Consider the following 23,246-nt stretch of genomic DNA (forward strand, 5'->3'; position numbering starts at 1 on the left):
TGGTCACTTGCAATGTTGAACCTGGAACAACATTTATTATGATGATGTGGGAACAGCACCAACACGAGGATATCAGATGGGTATTGCTGTTGGCATGGGAAGATACTGCTGGAATTGGGAGACAGTTGGGAGTTGAGTCTAATACAAGAGTCTAATCTAATTGCTTAGAGTTTGCATTCTGGGGTGTTATATGACACTGAGAACAGATGCCACCTTCATCTCTCTAGACACACAATGTGTCCTTTGGTGTTGGTGTCTTGACACACTAGCCAAGGCAATCCATTTGTGGCACTGACATGCCATGAATTCCAAGTTAGAAGTCTGAAGAAGTGGCATTGGCAGAAGTCACAGTGTTGCCTAAGATCACTCAAGTGAAACCAGAAAGTATTACAGGCTTTGACAATGACGCTCATCAAACCACCATGCATGATTACGTCACCTGATAAAAACTGCATCAAATATGCAGAGCAAAGATGTGACGATAAAGTTAAAGAAGTTTTATTTTCCACAAACATGAAGGAATATTAGGAGTACATTTGAATGAGTGGAACTTTGTTTGTTCTTTGCTTACAAGAATTTATGTTTCTCTGTCTGTAAGATGCTGGCATTAAAAAATAGTTTTGGCCTTCGTAGTAGTTTATGATGCCTTTACTTATGTCTGTGTCTGTGAGTGAAATGTGGATCAAACAGTGCAGAATATTCCACGTATTTATCTTCAGAAACTCCTGAGCTGCTTTCAGAGTGTGAGATGAGAGATGAATGATGAGCCCTCTGCACTTCTGAATTCATTAGACCCGATTCTGCTGTCTGTGACCCAGTACCACTAAAAGCCATGTATGCCCATGCCATTATACTCCCTCTTCTGCCTTTTATACCATGTTTTTTGTTTATTATGTTCGGGAGCATGAGACATACCAAGCCTTTTTCCACCCTATTTTCATCCTGGCTTTCTGATAAGGGTTCTTTGGCTTTATATGCCCAAACAATGCTGTTCAAGGACTTGTCTGGCTTTTGAAGATATTTTTTTTGGCAATAATACATGGATAATAAAAGGAATAAAAGGCTGTCATCCCTGTATTGTACTGTTTAGTTCCAGGAAATCTCATTAAGTTTGACAATGCTTACTTAGTTTATAAAGTTCTAAAAACAATGGCTTTTATATTCTAGACAAAGGTTGGGTTGTACTACAGAGGAAAACATCTTTTTTTAATGTCTTACGGATGTTTTAGTATGACTTATCTGATCATGACAGACGGAAAAGCATTGCTGTTTTGCTGTCTCCCTCCTGAGTGTTCCAAACCAAAACTAATTTATAAATGCAAAAGTCAAAGTTTGTTAGAAATCACCTGGAAAGACAGATTAATTGTGATGTTTCTCCATCCCACAGAGCATTGTGGCCAAATATGCATCTCAGTTTCGTGGAAACTCTCAGCATGATGCCCTCGAGTTCCTCCTCTGGCTTTTAGATAGAGTTCATGAAGATGCCAATTCCAGCCCTGACAACAACAACAGCAGCACCAAGACCAAAGCCAATGCCAAGGTAAGTCTGCGTCACCGGTTTTTACTGATCCGCCTTGTCTGGTTTGAAATCATTGTTTGTTATTCAGGCCAGTTACTTCACTGTTAAAAAATAGAGTAAAAAATTTAAATACTTCAGAAACAGAAGTTTTAGTAAAATAATAACATAATCTCCTCTTGGGTCTTGGCCACTGTTTTCATTTTGTTAGTACCTTGGATCTCTTTGTGTAAAAAATGTATAAATTCAATACTAGTTATATTCAGTTATATTCATCACATTCAACTCCTTAGTTTTTATCATTACAGCCTTGATAAATTGAATAAATACATATCTGCAATGTTACGTGGTATTATAAATTATTAATATGCAAACCTGTATTTGTTTCTGAGTTTATTTAGTATTTGAGTTTTATTCAGATTTTTTTCCCAATGCTTCAAGTAACAAACAGCAGATTTTTGTATCCACTGAGCACTTGTAAAGTTCTTCAATTAAAAGAACATTTAAAGCCAATAACCACAAAAATATAGGATTAAACTGGCTCCAAGATCAGATACCTTCCTTTGGGCTGGAGCTTTATTAAAGCCAACGATCACCAACTTTCTGCTTAAGCTGGTTACCATAGCCCCAGTCACAGGTATGCTTTGCTGACTCTTGCAAGTTTGGAGTAGTGGGACAGCGCTGGATCTATTTTCATTGCTCACTCAAGTTGTTAAGATTTCTCAGACACCCCATTTCTCTGATCATTTCCAATTTTATTTTAAAAATTTGATATGACTGTTATGAGCTGTGATCAGCTTTAGTCCAAAGCTGAATCTTGGTCTCATTCGATTTCTTTTTAAACACACACAAAAGTGACAACTTTCTACAAATATACTTACACCTGACACTTCCAGGTTGCACTAAAATCCATCAAATTTGTTTTAACAGTGTGATCAAATTTAAATTGCAGAAGTGAATTTCACGAAAAACCCAAACAAACAAACAAACAAACAAAGCACTGTTAAATTATGCCAGTAAATGTATTTTGGGATGCAGTCTTGTGTTAATGTGGCAGTCTTAATCATGGTTTTCATTTTATTTAAGGAACATGGGTAAGAAAACAAATATTTCTGGGGGAAATTCGTCTCTTCACCACAGACCTTAAATCTTCTCTGCTCCAAGTGGAGCTGAATCTGTGAAGGGTCAGAACGGTTTTGTTCTTTCAGCTGCAGTTGGTCTGAAATGAATCTTTGTGTGCAGTGACTGTTTTCTGAAGCTGCTGAAGTGGCAGTCATTCATTCCCACACTCTCCGTGTCCTTGTCTCTGTCTCTGATGTGGGATGCTCACCTTGCTACCGTGCATGTGGAGAATTAGAACTATCACACCAGAACTAGGTGTGATATGGTTAAAGGGAACAAATGGTAGACATGTCACATTTTATGGCAACTATAGTTTCTACTGCTACATTTTTTCTCGAGTCCCACTATTTTTTTTAAAAGATTATTGTTGACGGATACAAATTAACTTAATGTTAAATGTTAAAGCAGTTTGAATTTAGGTGGTTTTATTTTCTGGCTGTTTAAAAGAAAATGAGGATATTTTTTGAAAGAGTTTTGGCTGCTTTAGGCTAAAAACTGGTGTTAGGGTTTAGTTGGCATGGTTAATAAAAGGGAAATGGGCTAGAAAATGCATCATGTCCATGAATGTCTTTACAAATATTTGTGTATTTTATGACACTGAATACTAAATGTGAAAACCTGCTGTGATCAGCATCCACTCTGACATCCCTCTTGTGTTTAATCACGTATGCTAAGTATCATCCTGTTTCTTCAGTTCATCTGGAGTTTGCCAACCATGCGGCCTCCGCTACAGGCCGCCAGCTGAGGACTTGGTAGTAAATGAGTACTGTTACAAGCTTAACTGTTGCTGCACTGCCACCCAATGTCCAGCTCCCCCACTCTGACACCAGTGCTAATAGCGGCTGTCCTTTATGCAACATAAACAGCTTAGGACTGTAGCTCTCATTAGGCTGCCAGTGAATCATGGTATGATAAAGCCGCTTTCCTCCACTGTGGCAGTGAGGCAGAGATGAGGAAAATAACTGGCTTTTTTCACACGAGCCAGGAATTTCGATTTGTTTTATTTTTACTTTACATTTAGCATCAGTTTATGGACAAGGGTTCTGTGTATAAGGAGTTTTATTTTCTTGTTTTTCTTCCCTGTTACCTAAAACTCTTTCATTTTTCTACAAACTGATTTCATTCATGCAGCACTGTTGTAATTCAAAAACCTTATATGCATGTATGGTTTTACAATATTTGATTAAGTGGAGATTGTTTGGAAGAACTGAACATTTATTAAGATACAAAATTCAGTTAAGCTATTTGGCGATTAGACTCCTATGAATCATAGCAGACTGGAATCCCAGCAGTGACAGGAATTAAAACAGGACTTCCTGGAGTCTAGACACTGGTGCTGGTGAAGATGAAGAGAGATGTTTGGGTGGCGCTCTGAGGGTCCAGGGTGAGGCAGAGATGGGTATGAGGTGGGTTGCATCAGAGTCTGAAAGGTAGAATGACAGAAGAGGACTGGGATTTTAAAGCACACAGCATGGAGGCTGATTGGCTCAGAGAAGGCTGGAAAGGAGATGATTAGACTACATAAATGATGATCAGTACTGAGTTTTGGAAAGTGGAAGGGATATAAAGGCAACCCAGGAAAGCGGTCAGAAGAATGATTATATATCTCACTTATTGAACAGAAGCATAAGCTTATTTAGTGATGAAATCTATGTTTGACAGTTGGATTAAAAAAACATAAAAAATATTCAGTGAAGACACTCTTCAACTGCCCAGACTGTGGTTTTGTTTTCTTCTTTCATTCCATTATACTCAACTGCAAAGTAGCCTTTAATCAGATAGCAATCGGCTCTTACACACACTCCCCATCTTAGCTGTTTTAAACCTGTGGCTAATCTGTTTTTATCTCCTACTTACAGATTGGTTGAGACTTGAGTTTAGAAAACTAAGTTAAATAACAACAAAATCCATGGTGTGAAATTCACAACAATCCTTCCTGTGCATAACCTCATAGTAAGTGTTGTTCCACTTCCTTGTGTGGGTCCAGTCACACTGAATAGTCACATAACAAACATTTGATATCAATCAAAATGCTCATTCACAACTAAGGCCGCTTTTGTGCATCCACATTTTATTTTAGTTTAAATACTTAAGATTTTTAAGGTCCACGATCTTGCAGCTGATCTTTCAACTGATTGGTCAATCAGCTAATCATTTTAACTCTGGTTTATTTCCATCCTGTATTGCACAATCCTTTTTTTTTTTTACAGGATATATACCATTTGTCAAACTTGCTGTCCCTCAGGTTGTTTAATGTATCAGAGGCCTGTTTGGTTAAGCTTACTTTAACAACAGCACGCATACTTAATATTTATTTTACCTCCTCTTGAGAGCAGTTCTTTACATTACAGGAGCTACACCCTCTACAAGCTGTACCTGCCTCTTTAATGAATTTTTTTGACAACCTTGTGATGTTCCACATTTTTCCTGTCTCATCTTTATTCTTGTCATCATCTGTCCTCTAGAGATGTGTTGAAGTGTTCAGGGGGAAAAAATGATTTCCTCTTAAAACATGAATATACTCAAGTTTGTTTTTCACCTATTGCTTTGCTGAAGGCCTTACACCGATTATCAGGAAAACACAAACATGTTGTATTATGTACTGGATGCAAGATGTGAAACACTGTTTCGCTCATATTTTCAAGGTTTGCGATAGTTTTTGGGAAAAAACTGTGAAAACCATCGATTTCTTTATGTTTTGCTGCGGAAATGGAAAATATGTCCGGTGAGTTAAAACATGCAGAAATACAGTATTCAGGGCAAATACAGAGTTTGCACAGTTCTGATGAGTTTAAATGTTCTTCATCACAGTCTGGACTCAATGCATTGTTGCTTAATACCACTTTAAAAACATTAGAATAAGGTTTGATTGGAATCAAAATATAAAACACTCAAAGATGGCTCTAGAGTTTTCCACAATATTGAATGCCTGCATGTCCACAGATTAACAAAACTATGAGCTGAAGGCCAGTCAAAATATCGCCTGAGGTTTGTTAGTGACATATTCTATGAACTGCAAATCTGTTTAATTGAATGTTCACACAGTATGGGGATAACTGGATATTTATTCATTGATTTCAGGCCTGTGTCTTTGGAGCTGCTGTGATGTCCTTGCTCTATGCTGTCTATCTTATTTTACACATTCTAGTATAGGTTTTAGATCCCCTGAGAGCCTGGTCATAATAAGCAGTTTACTGAATAGATGAATGGGTTATTGATTTATGAGACCTCCCGCTAGAGACAGCTGGTCTTTCTCAGTCTGTTTGAACAGACTCACATATACAGCGTGGCAAAACCAAGGTAAAAAGGTTAGAGCAGAAAAGTACAATACAAGTTTCAGCCCTTAAAGTTAAATAAAAGAAGTTAAAGTATTCTGACGCAGTATTGTAAAAACCAAGCTGGTTTCATAAAGCTAGAGTTTACTCCAAAAGCTATTGTTTTTTTGTTTGCTTAATATAATGGTAATGTGATATGGAGTATAAGCTTACACACAATGCAGTGCATTATATCGATAACCTTACAAATAATGGACTTGCTGTAGTGTGTAGAAGGGTCAAATGGCTTCAGAGACTTTGTTTCTGGAGCTCACCTGCTGTATAAGCGGTGTGACCAGTCCAGCAACTCTGCTCAAGTAGCATTACGTAAACATTACTGTGAACACACTGGAATGCAGCTCAGTAATGTTAATCCACCCTTCAATGGGACCTCACTAAACTTGCTTGGTTTCCTTCTCACTTCACTGGCTCCACATCAACAGCATTCCTTACCAGCTACCAGAAGACCAAAGTGAAGACGTGGTTATGTGCAGTCAAACAGTTGCTACTTGAGTATATAAAAAGAAAATCAAGAAGTGAAAAGATAAGATTAGTATAGTCTCCACTGACTCTTACACTGGCAGCCGAGAGCCTAGAGAAACGGCTTTAGCTACAAGTGTGGGCTATTTTTATTGACTCGCTGGTTGCCACTGAACATTGCTACCACTGCCTCAAAGCCATGACAGATTACATGATATTAGTGGCCTCATAAGTTGTGAATTGCAATGTTCCTTCTGCCTTCAGCAGCTCTAAATATATGGCGATTTTCTAGATTGTTGCAATACATCTGGTGAGAAAAACCAACAAACTAACAAACACTTCATATCGGGGACTAGTCTAAACTTCCCACTTGCTGAGTGCACACATAGAGCGGCGTTGCAGTTTTACCTCCGGCCTTTCCACGCATGGGATTTAGAGCAAGTGCGTTTAAAAACTCATCTGTCACAACCAGTGTTGGTCAAGTTACTTGAAAAAAGTAATCAGTAACTAATTACTGATTACTCCCCCAAAAAAGTAATCCCGTTACTTTACTTTACTGATTACTTATTTTCAAAAGTAATTAATTACTTAGTTACTTAGTTACTTAGTTACTTTTTAAAAACACGATTTACAACCTGAAGAGGTGATAAAGTGATAGATCTTTCAGCCCAATTCTACTTTTTCTACATAATCCATCATACAAAATGTAATCAAATGGAAAAGTCTCTTTTTTTAACTTGTTTTATCAGTTTTAATCTTTTAACTTCATGCATCAAGCAAAACATTTAATTATATGCAACATTCTCTGACTTGAATAAATTAGAGATTAACATTTAAACCTATTTTCTACACATTCCAGCACATAAAATAAAATATTTTTTGTGTTTTCACTCACTCTTTCAAACAGATGCAAGTAAAACACAGCAGAAAATAAATAAAGTCAAAGACTCAGCGGTCCTTTTGCTCTATTTTCACCTGTAAAGCAGGAGCAGGGTAGGCGGAGGGTTACCCTGGTGCAGGTGTGCTGCGGTCAGTTGAAGAATCCGCGCGAGTGTCTCTGTGAGTTTCCCATCACGTCGTAGCTACTCGGTGCTTGCTCGGAAGTTTAGGGGTTTTTTTCGCTGTAAAAAGAAGTTTTCTTCCCACGCACGATGGACGCTAATGTTTTTGTCACTTTTTATGGAATCAAACTCAAAGTAAGGTCAGTGCTTCCACACTTTAAACGCTGCACGCTCATACTCTCTCCCGCACTCGATATATTATCCATTGTTGATCTGCACACAGCTGCTGTCACCAACGTCGCACTTGCTTACGTCACTGTCATGAGACATTCTCGCAAAAAAATCACGGTTTTAGTAACGCAGTAACGCAGCGTTCCTACGGGAAAGTAACGGTAATCTAATTACTGATTTTGCAATAGTAATCCCTTACTTTACTCGTTACTTGAAAAAAGTAATCAGATTACAGTAACGCGTTACAAGTAACGCGTTACTGCCCATCTCTGGTCACAACCTATGGACAGAAGTGTGATAGAAGGTTTGCCAGTTCAACCCTGGTGCCAAAGCGCTGCATTATTCAATTTTAAATGCCGATAGTGGTCGGCCTTTCTGCCCCAGGGGGTTGACTGTGGAGTGAGGAAGAGTAAAATCTCCCGGCCTCAGAGCAGAGTTTGAAATCGGGTCAGTGGTTGTGGTAAAGCGAGCAAGCCCTTTTATCAACAGGAACAGAAATAGTGAGTTTGATAGCTCTCCATGAGTTTTTGGCTCTAGATCTCCAGAGGGGTGGAGAGCAAATGTCAGTGAATGAATTAGTTGACAGGTAGGGCGATAGGGGGAGGTTGAGGCATCCTTGATCTGGTGTCTTCTTCAATGGTGTCAGTTATCAGGACATCGACACTCTTAGATCGCATCTGCCTCCTGCGCCTGTCAAAAATGCAAGTGTCTCTGTCTCTCACTATGGGAGACAGAGACGTGTTTCACGCTAATAAAAATGGAAATCTGAAAGAAGGGAGATATATTTGTTTGAGAAGCTGCACTTTGCTGTATAGTGATGGCTCAAAATAAAGCAGAAAATGCTCCAAGTTAACCGTGGAACTGTTCAAACAAGTCAACGCTGCTACAGAATGCTAATAATATGATGTTGACAAGAAAAATGCAAATGTTGAACATAAAAAAATCTAGTTGAAAATACTACTGTTGAGCGTCAAGGAGCTGCTAATATTTCATATCTCACATTGTAAATAGGAGCCTTTATGAAATTTTAAAAGCAGCTTTCAAGTCTCATAAAACTTAGAATCTTCCAAACCTTTTTCACTACAAACTAATCTCTCAGTAATATTAGTATCTGAGTGCCAAAGGAACGCCTGATATGGTTTTGTGACTTCAAAAACATGATTGATCATATGTCGAGAATTTACCATCTAATTATGACAAATGTTCATTAAATATTAAAAAGAATAATTGAGGATTATATGCCTGTAACATTAATGCGTTCTGCCAAGATGCTACTCATTATTAAACAAGTCAGGATTATATTTTACATGTAGCCAGCTGCTGAACTGGTGACTTTCATATTCCCACCTTGAAATTGTGTTGATTGATTCAAACTGACCAAAAGTGATACCCTAGGGTTGTAATTCCTGTTGCCTTTTGGGATAGTTGTTGCTTATGAGACCAAGCTGGATTGAATCACTTTTTGTAATTGGGGTGTTAATAGTGTGCATGAAAAATCATAGCATAGGTGGTATATTAGGATTCTCATCTTAAGTCTTGAGATCCAGAAAGTTTTTGACATTTCCACCTGACATCGACCATGAAACGTGTCACTTTTGCGTCGGCTACCTGCAAGGTTGCACTGTTAAAAGTTCTAGTTGTTACTTACTCATTGTTTGGTGTGTAGTTTAGTGCATTTGCTCAGTCAAAACATCTTGCTTGTTGATGAGAACGGTCTTTAGGTGTGACTGTTGTAAGTCTGTTGTAGGTTAGATGTTATAGATGCATCTTCAGCTTTTAATGATAACAAGTTAATAAACTGACCAATCAAAACGTGTTTTCTTGTTATGTGATGCTAGGAAAGGACAGATTTAATCTTAACAGCACCATCAATGAGACATTTTAATAATTAAATGTGAACCTGAAACCGTTCGTTGACATTTGTTTGTTAAGGTGGCCTCCGTATTTCTCTGTACCAGTTGAGTGCACAAGCTGTGTTTCTTGGCAGTATCATGGATCAGTTCACAGAAATTCTCAAACTAGCCATGAACAGGCAGAAAAAGCAGCATACTCTTTCATGGGTAGACAGTCAGCCTTCACAACAAAACAAAAAGATATGGATGCAGTAGATGTTCAATTTCACTCACAAAACCCCATGTTTGTCCCTAATCAGAATGATTTCCTATTAAAATGTTACACAATCTCTTGTATTTAACAATAACTGATGGAGAGAAAGGATGACCATCAGACAGGTTCTTCTGTTGTGAAACCTTGACCCCCTCCCTCTTTACTGCCCAGCTTGCTTCTCCCCTCCTTCTCTGTGGCAGTATAACCCTTAACATAGCAAACACCGGGCCAGCCACCTGATTGTAACAGCAAGTGACATTTCCAAGATGCCACAGATTCCTCCTGACAGAGAGAGAATGCTCATTCCTGAAAGAAACATCCTGGAGTTTTATCCTGGAGTTATTATTCTTTGTGCGTGCGTGCGTGCGTGCGTGCGTGCGTGTGTGCGTGCGTGCGTGCGTGCGTGTGTGTGTGTGTGTGTGTGTGTGAGACAAGTATTTCTTTTTGATGCAGTTTTCAAAGAGGGTTACCGTTGGAAAAAAAAGGGGGGGTAAATGTTTGATGTTGAAAAGAACTCTCGCAGCATGTTGTTGCCGTGTTGGATCCTGTTGGCTTGTTAAGGCCTTCACAACACTGAGGCTGTACATCTGTAAGTAAGATGCAGGAACCTCTGTGTAGCAGTGTATCTGAGAGTGATGTGTTTTATCAGTGTGAAGCAGTCTGGACCGAATGGACTAGGTCAGCTAATCCCACTTTGCTATCCTACCACTCTAATAGGATTTACATGAGGGGGGGTGGAGACCTCCGGTCTTTGAAATATTTCTCCACATATCTTTTTGCCTTCTCTTTCTTGCCACGGCTTCATTCATAATTCACCTCCAATGTTCAAATGTCTTTTTAAGCCTCTTTCCTGACGTAATATCTTGATCTACTAGCTAGTGAGGGATGGATGAATGAGTAAGCCTTATCGTGCCCTGTCACCCATCCACCACCGCCCACCCTCTTCGTACACTCTCTGAAACTCTAAAGAGACATAATGCAGATTTTTTGGGCTGGGCTTGTGTGGCTGTGGGTATTGAGGTGAATACCCACAGCCACAATTCCCATTTTTACTTTGGCCTGATTTCCACTGCCCGGCTCTGACAGTGCTTTGGAATTCCTTTGTATCAAGCCTGAACTGATCAATACGTCACCTATACTTTTGTGTTAGCCTTGAAATTTAAGACAACCTTCCTCTGTTTTAATTTAATTCATTGCATCATCCCTCAAAAATTCACCGAAGCAAATTGCAAGAAAGAGGATGTAAAGTGAAAGAGAATAAGAAGGAGGAACACTAGCACTATGCCCACTAGAGCTTATGAGTCGAAGTACTTTTTTTGTTTTTTTTCTTGTGAATTCAGAACTTTCGTAGTATGCATGGCTGTGGGAGAGTTCGCAGAAAGGAAACAAAGCAAGGAAGAAAAGCCTGAGGACACTATTACATATGTCCAGTGCTGAGAGCGGTAACGGAGAAGGTTGGGATTTTCTGCGAGAGTTTCAGAGTTAAGAACAGAGATGAGACCCCGCAGAGAGATAAGGTCAGAAACAATCCATATTTGAGCATTTTTCTGTTTATTTGTTTGAACACAGTGTCTTATTTTAAGCAAGTGTTCTGAAGCAGCAGGATGCCACTGTTGTAGCTGCTAGTTTTATACCACAAGGCTGCAACAGAAGTTCAGCTGATAAAGGTGATGAAAACAGTCTGGAAACAAAAACCATCAGAGCTATTTTCAAGCCACTAAGCAATGTTTTGACAATGTTCTGTAATGACACCTAACAAGCTGTTTACTTGCTGTGCAAGCGGCTTCTGTAGAGGTTTAAGGAGGGATTTTTGCTAAAAGCAGCTGTGACAGTTGACCGATTGGTAAAGGTAGAAAGAAGGGGGCCCTTAAACACTGTTCAAGAGTCTAGTTTCTTTTTTATTTGCCTATTTTTACAGCATATTTACTGTGCAATGGTGAAGAAAACTAAAGCTAACAAGAGAAATAAAGAAGAAAAAAAGTAGCAAAACTCTAACACAGCTCATTTACAGGTACAACTTTTCACCAGTTCACCCCTTGGCACTGCGACTTTCTGTGAGGGGCAGTTTAACAAACAAATGCCTCTTGGGGGGACCAGAAGCTTCTTTCTATTTAGCCAGGTGCCCTCTAACCAGCCTCTCTTCCAAGATCATCTTCTCATGCACCTTCAGCCCAGATCCAGACTGATATTTCTTAAATTGCTCTTTTGGAGACTGTAAATTCTGACACTGATGTTTCTGATCATCACTAGTGTGAGAGAAGGGTCTCCAGCTTTAACCCACAGACTAAACAGCAGCTTTCAGCGAAAAGTAAATAGTGGCCAAGAACACCAGGTCAGGAGTTTTTACTGTCACAGGGATATTCTGCTCTAATGTCCTGATGCGTCTGAGCGAGACTGCTCAGCAGAAATGTCCCGAACTGTGGTGCATGTCACTTTACACAGAGCCTTTTTGAACAGATCAACATAATCTTCACTCACCACCCACCCTAATCACTAACGAATAAAAATTGCAGCAGCTCTATAATGAGTTCAAAGGTGCACAAGATCAGTGGTTAGACTTAAATCAAGTATGATTTGGCACGTATTGACTTTTAGAGTCATAGTCTGGGAAGAAAGACAAGAAAGTTAAATAAGTTAGAGGAGAACTGTCAGGTATTGACTGTATATTATTCTTTAAAGAACATCTATCCAAAAGTGATTCACCCTTAAGCCAAACTTTACCAACTCCAGCACAGCTGAAAATGATATCTTTAGTAGCAATGGTGTGACTGCCATGCAGATAACTACTATGAAGTTGGCTGGACTTGTAAAAAATAGAAATCTGCCTCTACCTTTATCCGCAGAGCACTCCTACAGAGGAGTGCTGTGACTGAAATGCCATGCTACAGGAGGTTATGAAAAATTAAAAATGTCCTCTCAGGGGGTAAAACAGTCACAGAGAGAGGGAGACAGACACAGAGGAGATCTATAAGTGGCAGCAATGTTAGCCCAGCGATTGATTCGTGCTCAGGAGATTGCCGCAGATACATCCTGCTGACCGCCTCCTGTCCTTCCTTCGTGACCTACAGGCATCACTTCTGGGAGTGTTAATGTGTGACACAGCGTGGAAAAGCTTTCAACAGAGCTTTTAAAACTTCCCTATTTTTTAAAGGAGTCAACAGGACAGAGATCTGGCTTGCTAGCCCTCTTTTACTTGCCGCTTTCTGTAACTCTCTTTTGTTTTTCTTTTTAAGTTTTGACGGGCGTACTTTCTATTTCAGAACTTGTTCATGCTACGTTCTACGGTCAGTTCTCCTGTCAGTTCTCCTGTCAGTCCTCCTGTCAGTATTTACGAGTAAATTATAGACACTGGCACCAACCTGCTGTTAGGCATTTACTGCAAAACGCTTTTAATGAGTTCGACTATGTGAATTAAATATTCACAACATTTGTTTGGAAACATTTAATCAAATCTATTAATATTTCAAAGGAAATCCTTTTTTTTTTAGATGTTCAAGAGCAGCTGATAAACTTGTTCTGTACTCAACTAGAAGCCAAGGAAGTCAAACAGACAGCAAGTGGAAAGTAGAGAGAGATTTGTAGGACTTAGGATATTTTGTAGGGTATAGTGTAGTGTATTATTTTTGGAGGAGGGGACACTAATAGGTCACCAGCTACTGCAGACCAGTTTTTATGTCTCTACAGTGTTGACAGCCATGGCTGAAGGCAGATGTCCTTTGCACTACTTTTTTGTTGCTGTGAACACAGAGTTTTACGAACACCTCAAATTTGTCACTAAATGATTTAGACTCACGCAGGGTTAGAATTTGGTGGTCAAAGGTCATTTTGACCTCACAGAACACATTTGGCAGTAACTTGCTCATGTATAACACTTTTTAGGATGTATAAAATAACATACTGTCAGCTACTTCATACTCCACAACTAGAACAAGAAAACCTAATCATGTTATTTTAGTTTATTTTTACTTATATAACCTTATATTCTTAAAATTGTTACAATTTGTTACAGAAAATGGCATCCTTTGACGTTAAATATGGATGTAAACTTGACTAATTGGTGGAGGTATATAACCGCAAGGTGGTAATTTTATTACACCCTGCAATTAGTTATTTTCTGAAGTGCAGTACATTTGTCTCTTGTCAGAATGCCTTTTGGCTATTGAAAATTACTCAGCAGGTTTAATCATAGGGTAAATTGCATGAAAGGTGCAAAATTAGCTCTGTTGATTATGGTACCAGATCTCATGTGTTTTTTGCCTAGTTATTCATAAGAAGATACAGATACCTGTGGGCTGTTATTCACTTGTAAAATGTCAGGAAGGTAACAGGAAGCCAGGAAGAATAATCATTCAGTCGTAAATCCTCCAATGAGTTCCTGCAACATTTTTTAGTGCTTACTGCCTTGTGTTGTCTTCTGCATGAAGCAGTGTTTGTTCCTGAAAACTGGTCTTGCTGGTGGCTATGCAAACTGAAGGAACATGTGAATATACTTTTTGTTGATGATATTCAAGTAAGCAAAGTGTAAACTAGAGGTTCAACGTTCACGTTTGTTCACTTCCACCACACCCACCTTCAGATTCTTGGCGTCCTTATATGGTTGTCTCTTCCTGACACCTGTGCGCCTGTTGAACAGGACCCGTCTCTGTGATGCAGTCTGACCTGTTCCTGTCTCACCAGCTCTTTAGTGTTTGTCATTGTCCTCAATGGCCTGAAACTCTAATGATTTATTTATATCTTGCTTAAGTTCAAATCATTTATCATAATATCCAATGAAGAATGAAAATAAATAATACAAAATAACTGATTTGTATTTGATTAAAAACATAATTATGAATAATCTTGGCATAGTTCCGAGGCTTAAAATAATATAGATTTTTAGTCCCTCAGCTTGTTTTGAGTAGTGTGACACTTTTCATTGTAGCTGTGTGTGTGTGTGTGTGTGTGTGTGTGTGTGTGTGTGTGTTTCCTGTTGGTTTTACTGCAGCTTAAGTGCTAATGTGCCAGTGTGGCAGATTTTCCAGAAGGATAAAGGGTTTAAAAAGAGGCACTGACTTTGCGTGGCTCAAAAAACAGAAGCACTTTAATCGGTGATGGCAGCATTATTATTTACTAGAATGGCAAAAATACAAAGTAATGCATAAAATGTACTATCCACATATTATTTTACAGTAGTTAAAAAACCAAGAACTCTGTCAATTGCTGATAATTTTGCAGCATTTTAGTCAAAATTGTTAAAGCCTAAATCTTCAAGAAAAACCAAAACAACAACAAAAAAACCTACTATGATGGTCACTTAACCACTCTTGCTATTAAGCATCCATCCAACCATCCATCAGCTTATCCGGCACCAGGTCGTCCAGCTTGTCCGGGAAAACACCAAGGCGTCCTGGGTCTGGCCTGGGGCCTTCTCCCGGTGGAACATGCTTTTAACATCTGACCCAGAAGGCACCCAGGAGGCATCCTTGTCAGATGCCGAACTGCCGCAACTTGCTCTTTTTGATGTGGAGGAGTAGCGGCTCTGAGCCCCTCCCAGATGCCCGAACTCCTCACCCTATCATGAAATTAGAGGCCAGCCACCTCTCTGAGAAATCTCATTTCTGCCGCTTGTATCCACGATCTTGTTCTTTTGGTCACTACCCAAAACTTGTGACCATAGGTGAGGGTAGGGACATAGATCAACCAGTAAATCGAGAGCTTTGCTTTTACGCTGAGCTCTCTCTTCCACGACAGTCCAGCACAGCGTCCGCATCACTGCAGCTGCAGGGATGCACCAATCCATCTGTCAGTCTCCCGCTCCCCTCTCCCTGCACTCATGAACAAGACGCTTATGATTCTTAAACTCTTCCACTTGGGGCAATAACTCAAGCGGGCACTCCAACCTTTTCTGGCTGAGGACCATGGCCCCCAGAATTGGAGTTGCTGATTCTCATTCCTGCCACTTCACACTTGGCTGCTAATCACTCCAGTGTGAGCTGGATGTCACCACCTGATGAAGCCAACAGACTCACATCATCTGCAAAAAGTTGAAGATCTTGCGGATCTTTAAGCTCTATTAAATGTGCTATTAAGCAATGAGGTTATATTTGACGACAACCTAGGGGGGTTGGAGTTTGGCACTGCTCATGTAAGAGTTTGGCCACCAGCTACATGGGGAAGCATGAATCTCAGGTATCATTAGACAAGCAACCTTCAACACAGACCCACTGATAATTAGCTTCAGTTCTGCCGATCTTCACTACTCATATTTGGGCCTGTTTTGGTCTGGAGTCACAGTTTCTTGCTACACCAACAGTTAAGTGTTTAGTTGGCAAGTCATAACATGAACACCTGTAGCCCTTTTATCACACCCCCTTTACCATTTTGCAGCCAAACCATTAGCTGGGTGGCACAGTGACACAATTATAAGCAATGTCATATTTATAATATTTATATAATAATATTTATTTGCACTTACTTGTATTTTTTATTTATTTCTATTTTACATTTCCATGTGCAGGTAAGAGTAATAAGATGGCAGATTCAGCTGACAGTTTTAGTGGCTTTTTCTGGAATTCTATCCATAAAACACTGATTCCTACACGGAGACACGTTGAAAGGCCTCTGGAATATTTCTCTGAAGTTGCTGCTGTGTTGGTTTTTAAAATCAATAAAGGAGCTTTTGAGAACATCACCTCTATATGAAACTGAAATTCAAATCTCTATGTCTTATTTGTTTATATTTTCTGTTTGGCTTTGTTGACTTTATTCACAAAGTTGGCATCAGAAGTGTTGTGACTTTTCTTTCAGGATACTGGCCAACCTCGTGCAATTCTTATTGTGTCTCTCAGTACAGAGTAGAAAAGTTTTAAAAGTGTTTTTATTTATTTACATATTCAATCTGTGCAATTTCCTGCATTGTCCACAATATAACACTGTCAAATTACCTTAGCTAGTTTTAAAAGATGTCAAGTTGCCTTTTAGCAGTGGATCTCTTTCTGTCTTTCCCAGGATGCCAAGCGCAGATCAGCTTTGGTACTTCTCTTTTTTTTCCTGATACAACCAGAGGCTCTGCCACTGGTCAACTCAGAGCACAACTTCATCAAAGCAAGCAGAGTCCTTCCTCTTAGGAAGCTAATTAATTCTCTCCCCTTCATCTCAAAAACTAAACCTAATATATTCTTCTAAATCAACATTTGTCTGAAAATAAACACTTCGGAATAAGAGACACAGAAAAACAGAGATAGGTGGTTCTAGCTTATAAAGCCAAGGCTGATTTGGCTGTCAGAGCTCTGCCAGTGCCTCTTGTCTCAGGCTGCTCGTTTTCTGTTCTGCCTTTGTTTTGGCCCAGCTGGCATCCCCATAGTAACAGCCAAAGAGTGGCGGGTCTTGCTGCACTGCATGAAATCAAGTGGATACACGCAGGGTTCTTGTGGGATAGGACTACGCTCAGAAGAAGTTCATGTGCAGCTGTTTGCGTGTGGCTTTTTGATCCAGAATCATAAAGAAACACAAGTGAAAGGGCAATTGTTTTGTTCAAAGAAAGCACAGAACAGCGTGGGCATATTTATTTGTTGCTGTGGACTCGAAATTTAATGTGAAAAGAAAGTGCCAGTAAAGAGAGGAAGTGAGAGTGGACAAAGGTGGTGAGAAGAGAGCAGAGAAATACAGGGGGAAGTGGGGTTAACAATGCCAGTGGTTTCCAGCATTATCTCCCAGATTGCCTTGTTACCATAAGCTAGCTTTGAATAGGCCGAATTAGCTGTAGCTGAAAGAATAGAGGTGAGTCAGCTGGTTTAATGCATGGACAGCATTTCTTTCATTCCTCCCCTGCTCTGGACCACATCCCTTCTGCCTCTCTGACTCGGTCCCTATGTTGCTCTGTCGGTGTCTCAATCGCATTCTTCTCTAGAAATTTCTCTTCTCTCACTCCCTTTAATCACACCAAGTTCCTGGTACACTTCAACGTAAAAATGATAATATGGTTTCCTGTTCAGTTTTGTCACCAGCAAAATATGGCTGTCATTTCATTCATGTCATTTAAGCTTGACCTCACTTGACCTCACTAACTTAGGTACCAGTTTCCAGATTGTAAAGCAATTGTTGTTAGTTTGCTCGATGCGATTCTGTGGGAGCTTTCTTCCTGTTAAAAAGGAGTTTTTCCTTCCTGTTGTCATCAAGTGCTTGCTCACAGGGGGTCTTCTGATTGTTGGGGTTTTCTCTGTATTATTGTAGGGTCTTTACCTTATAATATAAAGCAGCTTGACGTGACTATTGTTGTGGTTTGGCGCTATATAAATATAATTAAATTGCACTGTATTAAAATATGGAGGCTTGTGTTTGGAATCTGACCAACTGTGGCGTCAGGTGGTGGTTTCTGCATTTTGTCCTGAGGATACAGTTAGTTCCATATATATTTGGACAAAAACAACTTTTTGGTTCTGCACATTACACAATGAGTTTAAAATGAAACAACTCAGATGCTCACACTTTCAGCTTTAATTCAGTAGGCTGAACAAAAAGATTTCACAAAAATGTGAGGAACTATAGGATTTTTTTTAACACGACCCCTTCATTTCAGAAGCTCAAAAGTAATTGGACAAATTAAATAACTGAAAATAAAATGTTAATTTCTAATAATACTTGGTTGAAAACCCTTTGCTGGCAATGACAGCTTGAAGTCTTGAACTCATGGACATCTCCACATGCTGGGCTACCTCTTTTTTTTAATGCTCTGCCAGGCTTTTACTGCAGCGGCTTTTAGTTGCTGTTTGTCTTTGGGCCTTTCTGTCCAAGGTTTCGCCTTCAACAAGTGAAATGCATGCTCAATTTGGTTAAGATCAGATGACTGACTCAGACATTCAAGAATATTCCAGTTCTTTGCTTCAATAAACCCCTGGGTTGCTTTGGGTATACGTTTTGGGTCTCACTCGCCACTTGGCCACAGCGAGTTACTGGCATACATGGACAAACCAGGCACATTGGTAGGCTGGTGGACTGTCACAGCATATCCCACTGTGCAGTGCATCACAACAGATTGCCTCAGTGCAGCATTTCTGTATGAATGTAATGAAATTCATATCACAACCAGCTGATTTCTAAATCCACAGGTAGACCATGAAAGAGCAAAAGCTAATGGTACAGTAAGGGTAAGGCAGGCTCATGAGGTTAATAGCATTGCTTTTATTCATTTAGTTTTTAAAGAATGTAATGAAAACATCCATCTCTTATTGACCTTGTTCAGTCATGTTGGCTTTACATTCTGCTACTTTGAGAAAAGCTTGCAGACACTGTGTAGACACTGCTTGATTTTCTATCAGAAGCTTTTTGATTACAAAGTGCAATTAAATCAGCAAAGTTCTAGTTCTCCAATTGTGTTGACAAACGTACAAACATACTTTTGTTAAAACCTGCCCTGTGCTGGAATGACTGCCATTCAACTGGCAGCCTTTCTGTGAAAGACGAGAGTGGATCTGGCTGTGTTCAGAAGCAACCAGCAGCTACAGTATGTCAACACTGGCTTCCCTAATTCACACGCTCAGTGGGAGACATCATCTCTTCCTGCTGGAGACCGAAATCATCAAGCTGTGACCAGGAGTTAAAGTGTGGCCACTTCATCTCCTATAAAATGTTCTCAAAACACTGTAAAACTTACGAAGAGAAACTCGTCCACAACACACATGTCGAAAGGTATCTTAACTCTTTATAAAATAGTGAGCAGAGTTTAGAAAATAAAATTACACAGCTGTTAAAATGTGACTTTTGATTTCAAGGCTGTATATTGAAAATGTACATCATAATATAGTCATTATATTCCAAGCTGTTCTTTAAAAGATAATCTTTTTTTCTGTTGAGTCAGAAATGAATATTTTATTTTGAAGGTTGTGTCCAAGGTCCACGCATTTTATTTTCTTTGGGTCCTGCTTCTTTCTTTTCTATGGCATCTTTTATAACAAGAGGAATAATTATTTTGAGATACATGTTTCCTTTTTATTTGTACCTGTGAACGCACACTCCTCAGATGCCATGTCTAATTTTCTAAGAAACATCATGTCAGCATGTTATGCAACGTACTAAATTCAGAATGCTACCACACACAGCAGGCAGCCCATTTCCTAGCACAGATAACTGATCAGAGATGCCTGGCAGTTTCTAAATTTTGGCCACACTGGGTAAGTTGACTTCTGCAGCAGTCACATTCGTTGTCACTCATGAGTGGGCTAACGGGATCAACTACTTCTTGAAGCAGGACACTTGAACATAAAATGAATATTTCTATAAACGGTAAAACCAGTAAAAAATCTTGTGTTTTTATGGTTTAATTTTATGTTGAGTGTAAATTTAATTTAAAAATTAAATCAGCGGAAACTGTGTGGAAAAGATACGGAAATGTTACAGTATACATTCCTGTGGGTAGTGTCACATTTCTCTGGTACAACATAGAGCATCAGAGCCACTGCAGTCACAGCTGGCTTTGCATCACCTGAAGGCTTCGTTTGCCAGGTTTTATCATGAGAATTTCTTCAGGCCTTCATCATTTGAGCCGTGGGCATGGCTGGAAGAGATTACACTTCTGGTCAGCCTGGCTGAATTTGGCAGGATCATGCTTTGCCTCTCTGAGGTGGAAACACATTTGGAAGAAGAGCCATGGCAGCATCTCAACTCGGATTCATTCCCACTTCTATGCCAGTGTCACTCATGGCCTGCTGTCAGAATTTTGTGGGTTTTTTCACCTCAATGAATGTTGCCACTCATCCTTTGGCGACACAAACTTTAGGTGCATTTAGGCACTAAAAGCTATTATGACCATGCCCGAGCACAGCTTCTAAATACTGCACGCCTGTTAGTGTGTATGAGAGGCCACGCGAAAGGCAACCAGAGCGTGAGGTTGCGATCACAAACGATTTCAATTCACGCAAAGAAAACACAGAAAAGTGTATTGTATATTGTTAGTATTTCGTATTATCTGCTATGTGCATGTTTGCGCACATGAGAATTATTTGTGTATGTGTGAGTAAGCATTCGTCGGGTATGTAGGAGATGAATCAGAGCTGTTACTGGCAGTCAAGGTGACTGTGTTAAGCCCCTTGAGCCCGCCGGTTGATTAGAAATGTGGTTTCAGATGATAACTGAGTCAGCGTCTTTGGTTGGATACTGTTTATTTTTGGTCGTAATAAATAAGAACAAAACAAAACAAAATAAAACATGTTTCTCTCCTCAGCTGCTGTGAAAGGATTCAATAAAAGAACATAGTGATTATACCCCTCTCTTTCTCTCTCTCTCTGAAATTGTTAGTCTCAGAGGATTGAAAAAATAAAGTGAAAAGAGTAGGATATGTTAAATGATTAGGAAAAAACAACTTGATATAGTCTGGATGTATGAAAATATACTGTAATGTTTGATGCAGTTTCAGTATTTAAGTGAAATTCTGACGGTAAATCAGTATTTTTCTATAAAGCAACAGATATTTTTTTTACAGCAGTACATGTAGCTTGAAGAAACACATTTAAATCTTAGTAGTCATGTAATAATGACATGTTGGTGTTTATTATATGCACCTGATGTCGTCTATGTTGAATTACATTCTGCAGTCTGCGTCGTGTAACTCTACAGTTCCCGGTTCTCTACTGCATTTCTTCATCAAAACTGACTGCGGCACATGGCCTTTGAGTGGGCTCTACATTTGAGCTGCGTTGATGTACACTGGTCAACAAGGTGCTGGAAACATTCCTCACAGATTTTGGTCCATATTGACATGATAGCGTTGCACACTTGCGTGAGATTTGTTGGCCACTGACTCTGAATACAGTGTACAGAGTACAGTGAACTTATTGTCATATTCAAGAAACCTGTTTGAGATGATTTGAGGTGTTGCATCATCGTACTGGAAGCTGCCATCAGAAGAAGGGCGTTCGCTGGTTATAAAGGGCATGGTCAGCAACAAACTCCAGCAGAAAGCATAGATCTAGGCTTTCTTGTTGTTTCCATCAAATCTGGAATGATGCAGCAAATATCAATACTCATCAGGCCATGCAATGATTTCCAATCTTCTATTATTATTATTGTTATTCAATATTCTATTCTCAGCTGACAGGAGCGACACTGGTGTGGTCTTCTGCTGCTGTAGCCCATTTTCCACTCAGAGATGCTTTTTTGTCTATCTTAGTTGTATCGAGTGGTCACTGTTGCCTCTCAAACAACTGGCCATTTTTCTCTGACCTCTGCCATCAACAAGGTATTTTCACCCAGAAAACTGATGCTCATTGGATATTTGCTCTTTCTCGTACTGTTCTCTGTAAATTCCAGCTGATAAGCAGTTTCTGAAACACTCACATCAGCAAACATGCCATGTTCAAAGTCACTTCAGTCAGCTTTCTTCCACATTCGGATGCTCAGTTTGAACATCATCAGGTCGTCTAGACCATGCCTTCAGCCCTAAATGAATACCATGTGATTGACTGATTATAGATTTGCATTATAGGGCGGTTGAACAGGTGTACCTAATGAAAGTACATGAAAACTGTAAAATATTGTTTGCACATTGACCTTGCTTCACCTTTTCCTCAGTAATGATTATGTTAAACTACTGCCAGCATATTTTACATATTTAAAAACATACTTAAATTGCTTTGTAAGGCTCATTGCCAAAGTATTTATCTTGTGGCCCCTTGAAGATTTTGGCCAGTGGCTGGGTTACCTAAGCTGCCTGTTCAGGAGTTTCTTATCACAGTCATAATTTTAAGCCGGGAGCAGAAACACACCACCTGTCAGTGTCAAGGCTGAAATCTGAAGTCTTTTGGGTTATTATTTAATCTCTCTACCTCATGGCTAAAACGTCTCTGCTGGTTTGTTCTTGTCTTGTTTTGTCGCTATACCAACAGCCTAACCGCGCACTAAACACCACCTGTTTGATTCTTGGATAGGATCGGACCTCCTATTTCCCATTATCACAGTGATTTCAGATCTCTAAGCCTGCACGTACTGTACGTACAACTGCAAACACACACACACACACACACACACACACACACACACACACACACCTTCAAATATACAGCCACACACATTAAGTCAAACTTCTACTCACTCCCCTCTGCTTCAGACTCCCTCAAACATCACGCATGAATGCATGCCACGGGGAATCAGCATGGCTTTGATAACAGCATATGTTTTCATGTAGGGATTGGAGTGTGAAGATCTCTGAAGGGAAGCTGTGCTTCTGCCAGCAGACAAAGGGGGCACAGGGCCAAAGAGATTTAGAGTGGCTACACTGCAGAAATGCTTCAGTGATCATACAGAGCTGAGTGCCAACAGAGGTGAGATTCAACGGAGCAAAGTTTGGGGGAAGACCAGGACATCTTGGGTCACAGGAAAGACAGCAATCAAGTATCCGTGTTGTTCCTCTCTGATTGTCATGGTTGTCATGATGTGTATGAGTTGCGGGATGGTCGTACGCATCACTGTGACTTGCTACCTTGTTAAGATTTGCCCACATCAGTG

General features: G+C 39.7%; 1 protein-coding gene across 1 annotated transcript in view; it reads left to right on the top strand.

The window, feature by feature from the left end:
• Positions 1-23,246, top strand: part of usp43a (ubiquitin specific peptidase 43a) — a 127,254-nt gene that overhangs the window by 9,629 nt on the left and 94,379 nt on the right. Inside the window, exon 2 of the mRNA XM_026170554.2 lies at positions 1,388-1,540. Coding sequence (XP_026026339.1) covers positions 1,388-1,540 — 153 coding nt within the window. The remainder of the gene's footprint in view (positions 1-1,387; positions 1,541-23,246) is intronic.

The sequence above is a fragment of the Astatotilapia calliptera genome, chromosome 6 (genome assembly GCF_964374335.1).
Source record: "Astatotilapia calliptera chromosome 6, fAstCal68.1, whole genome shotgun sequence".
Classification (NCBI taxonomy): domain Eukaryota; kingdom Metazoa; phylum Chordata; class Actinopteri; order Cichliformes; family Cichlidae; genus Astatotilapia; species Astatotilapia calliptera.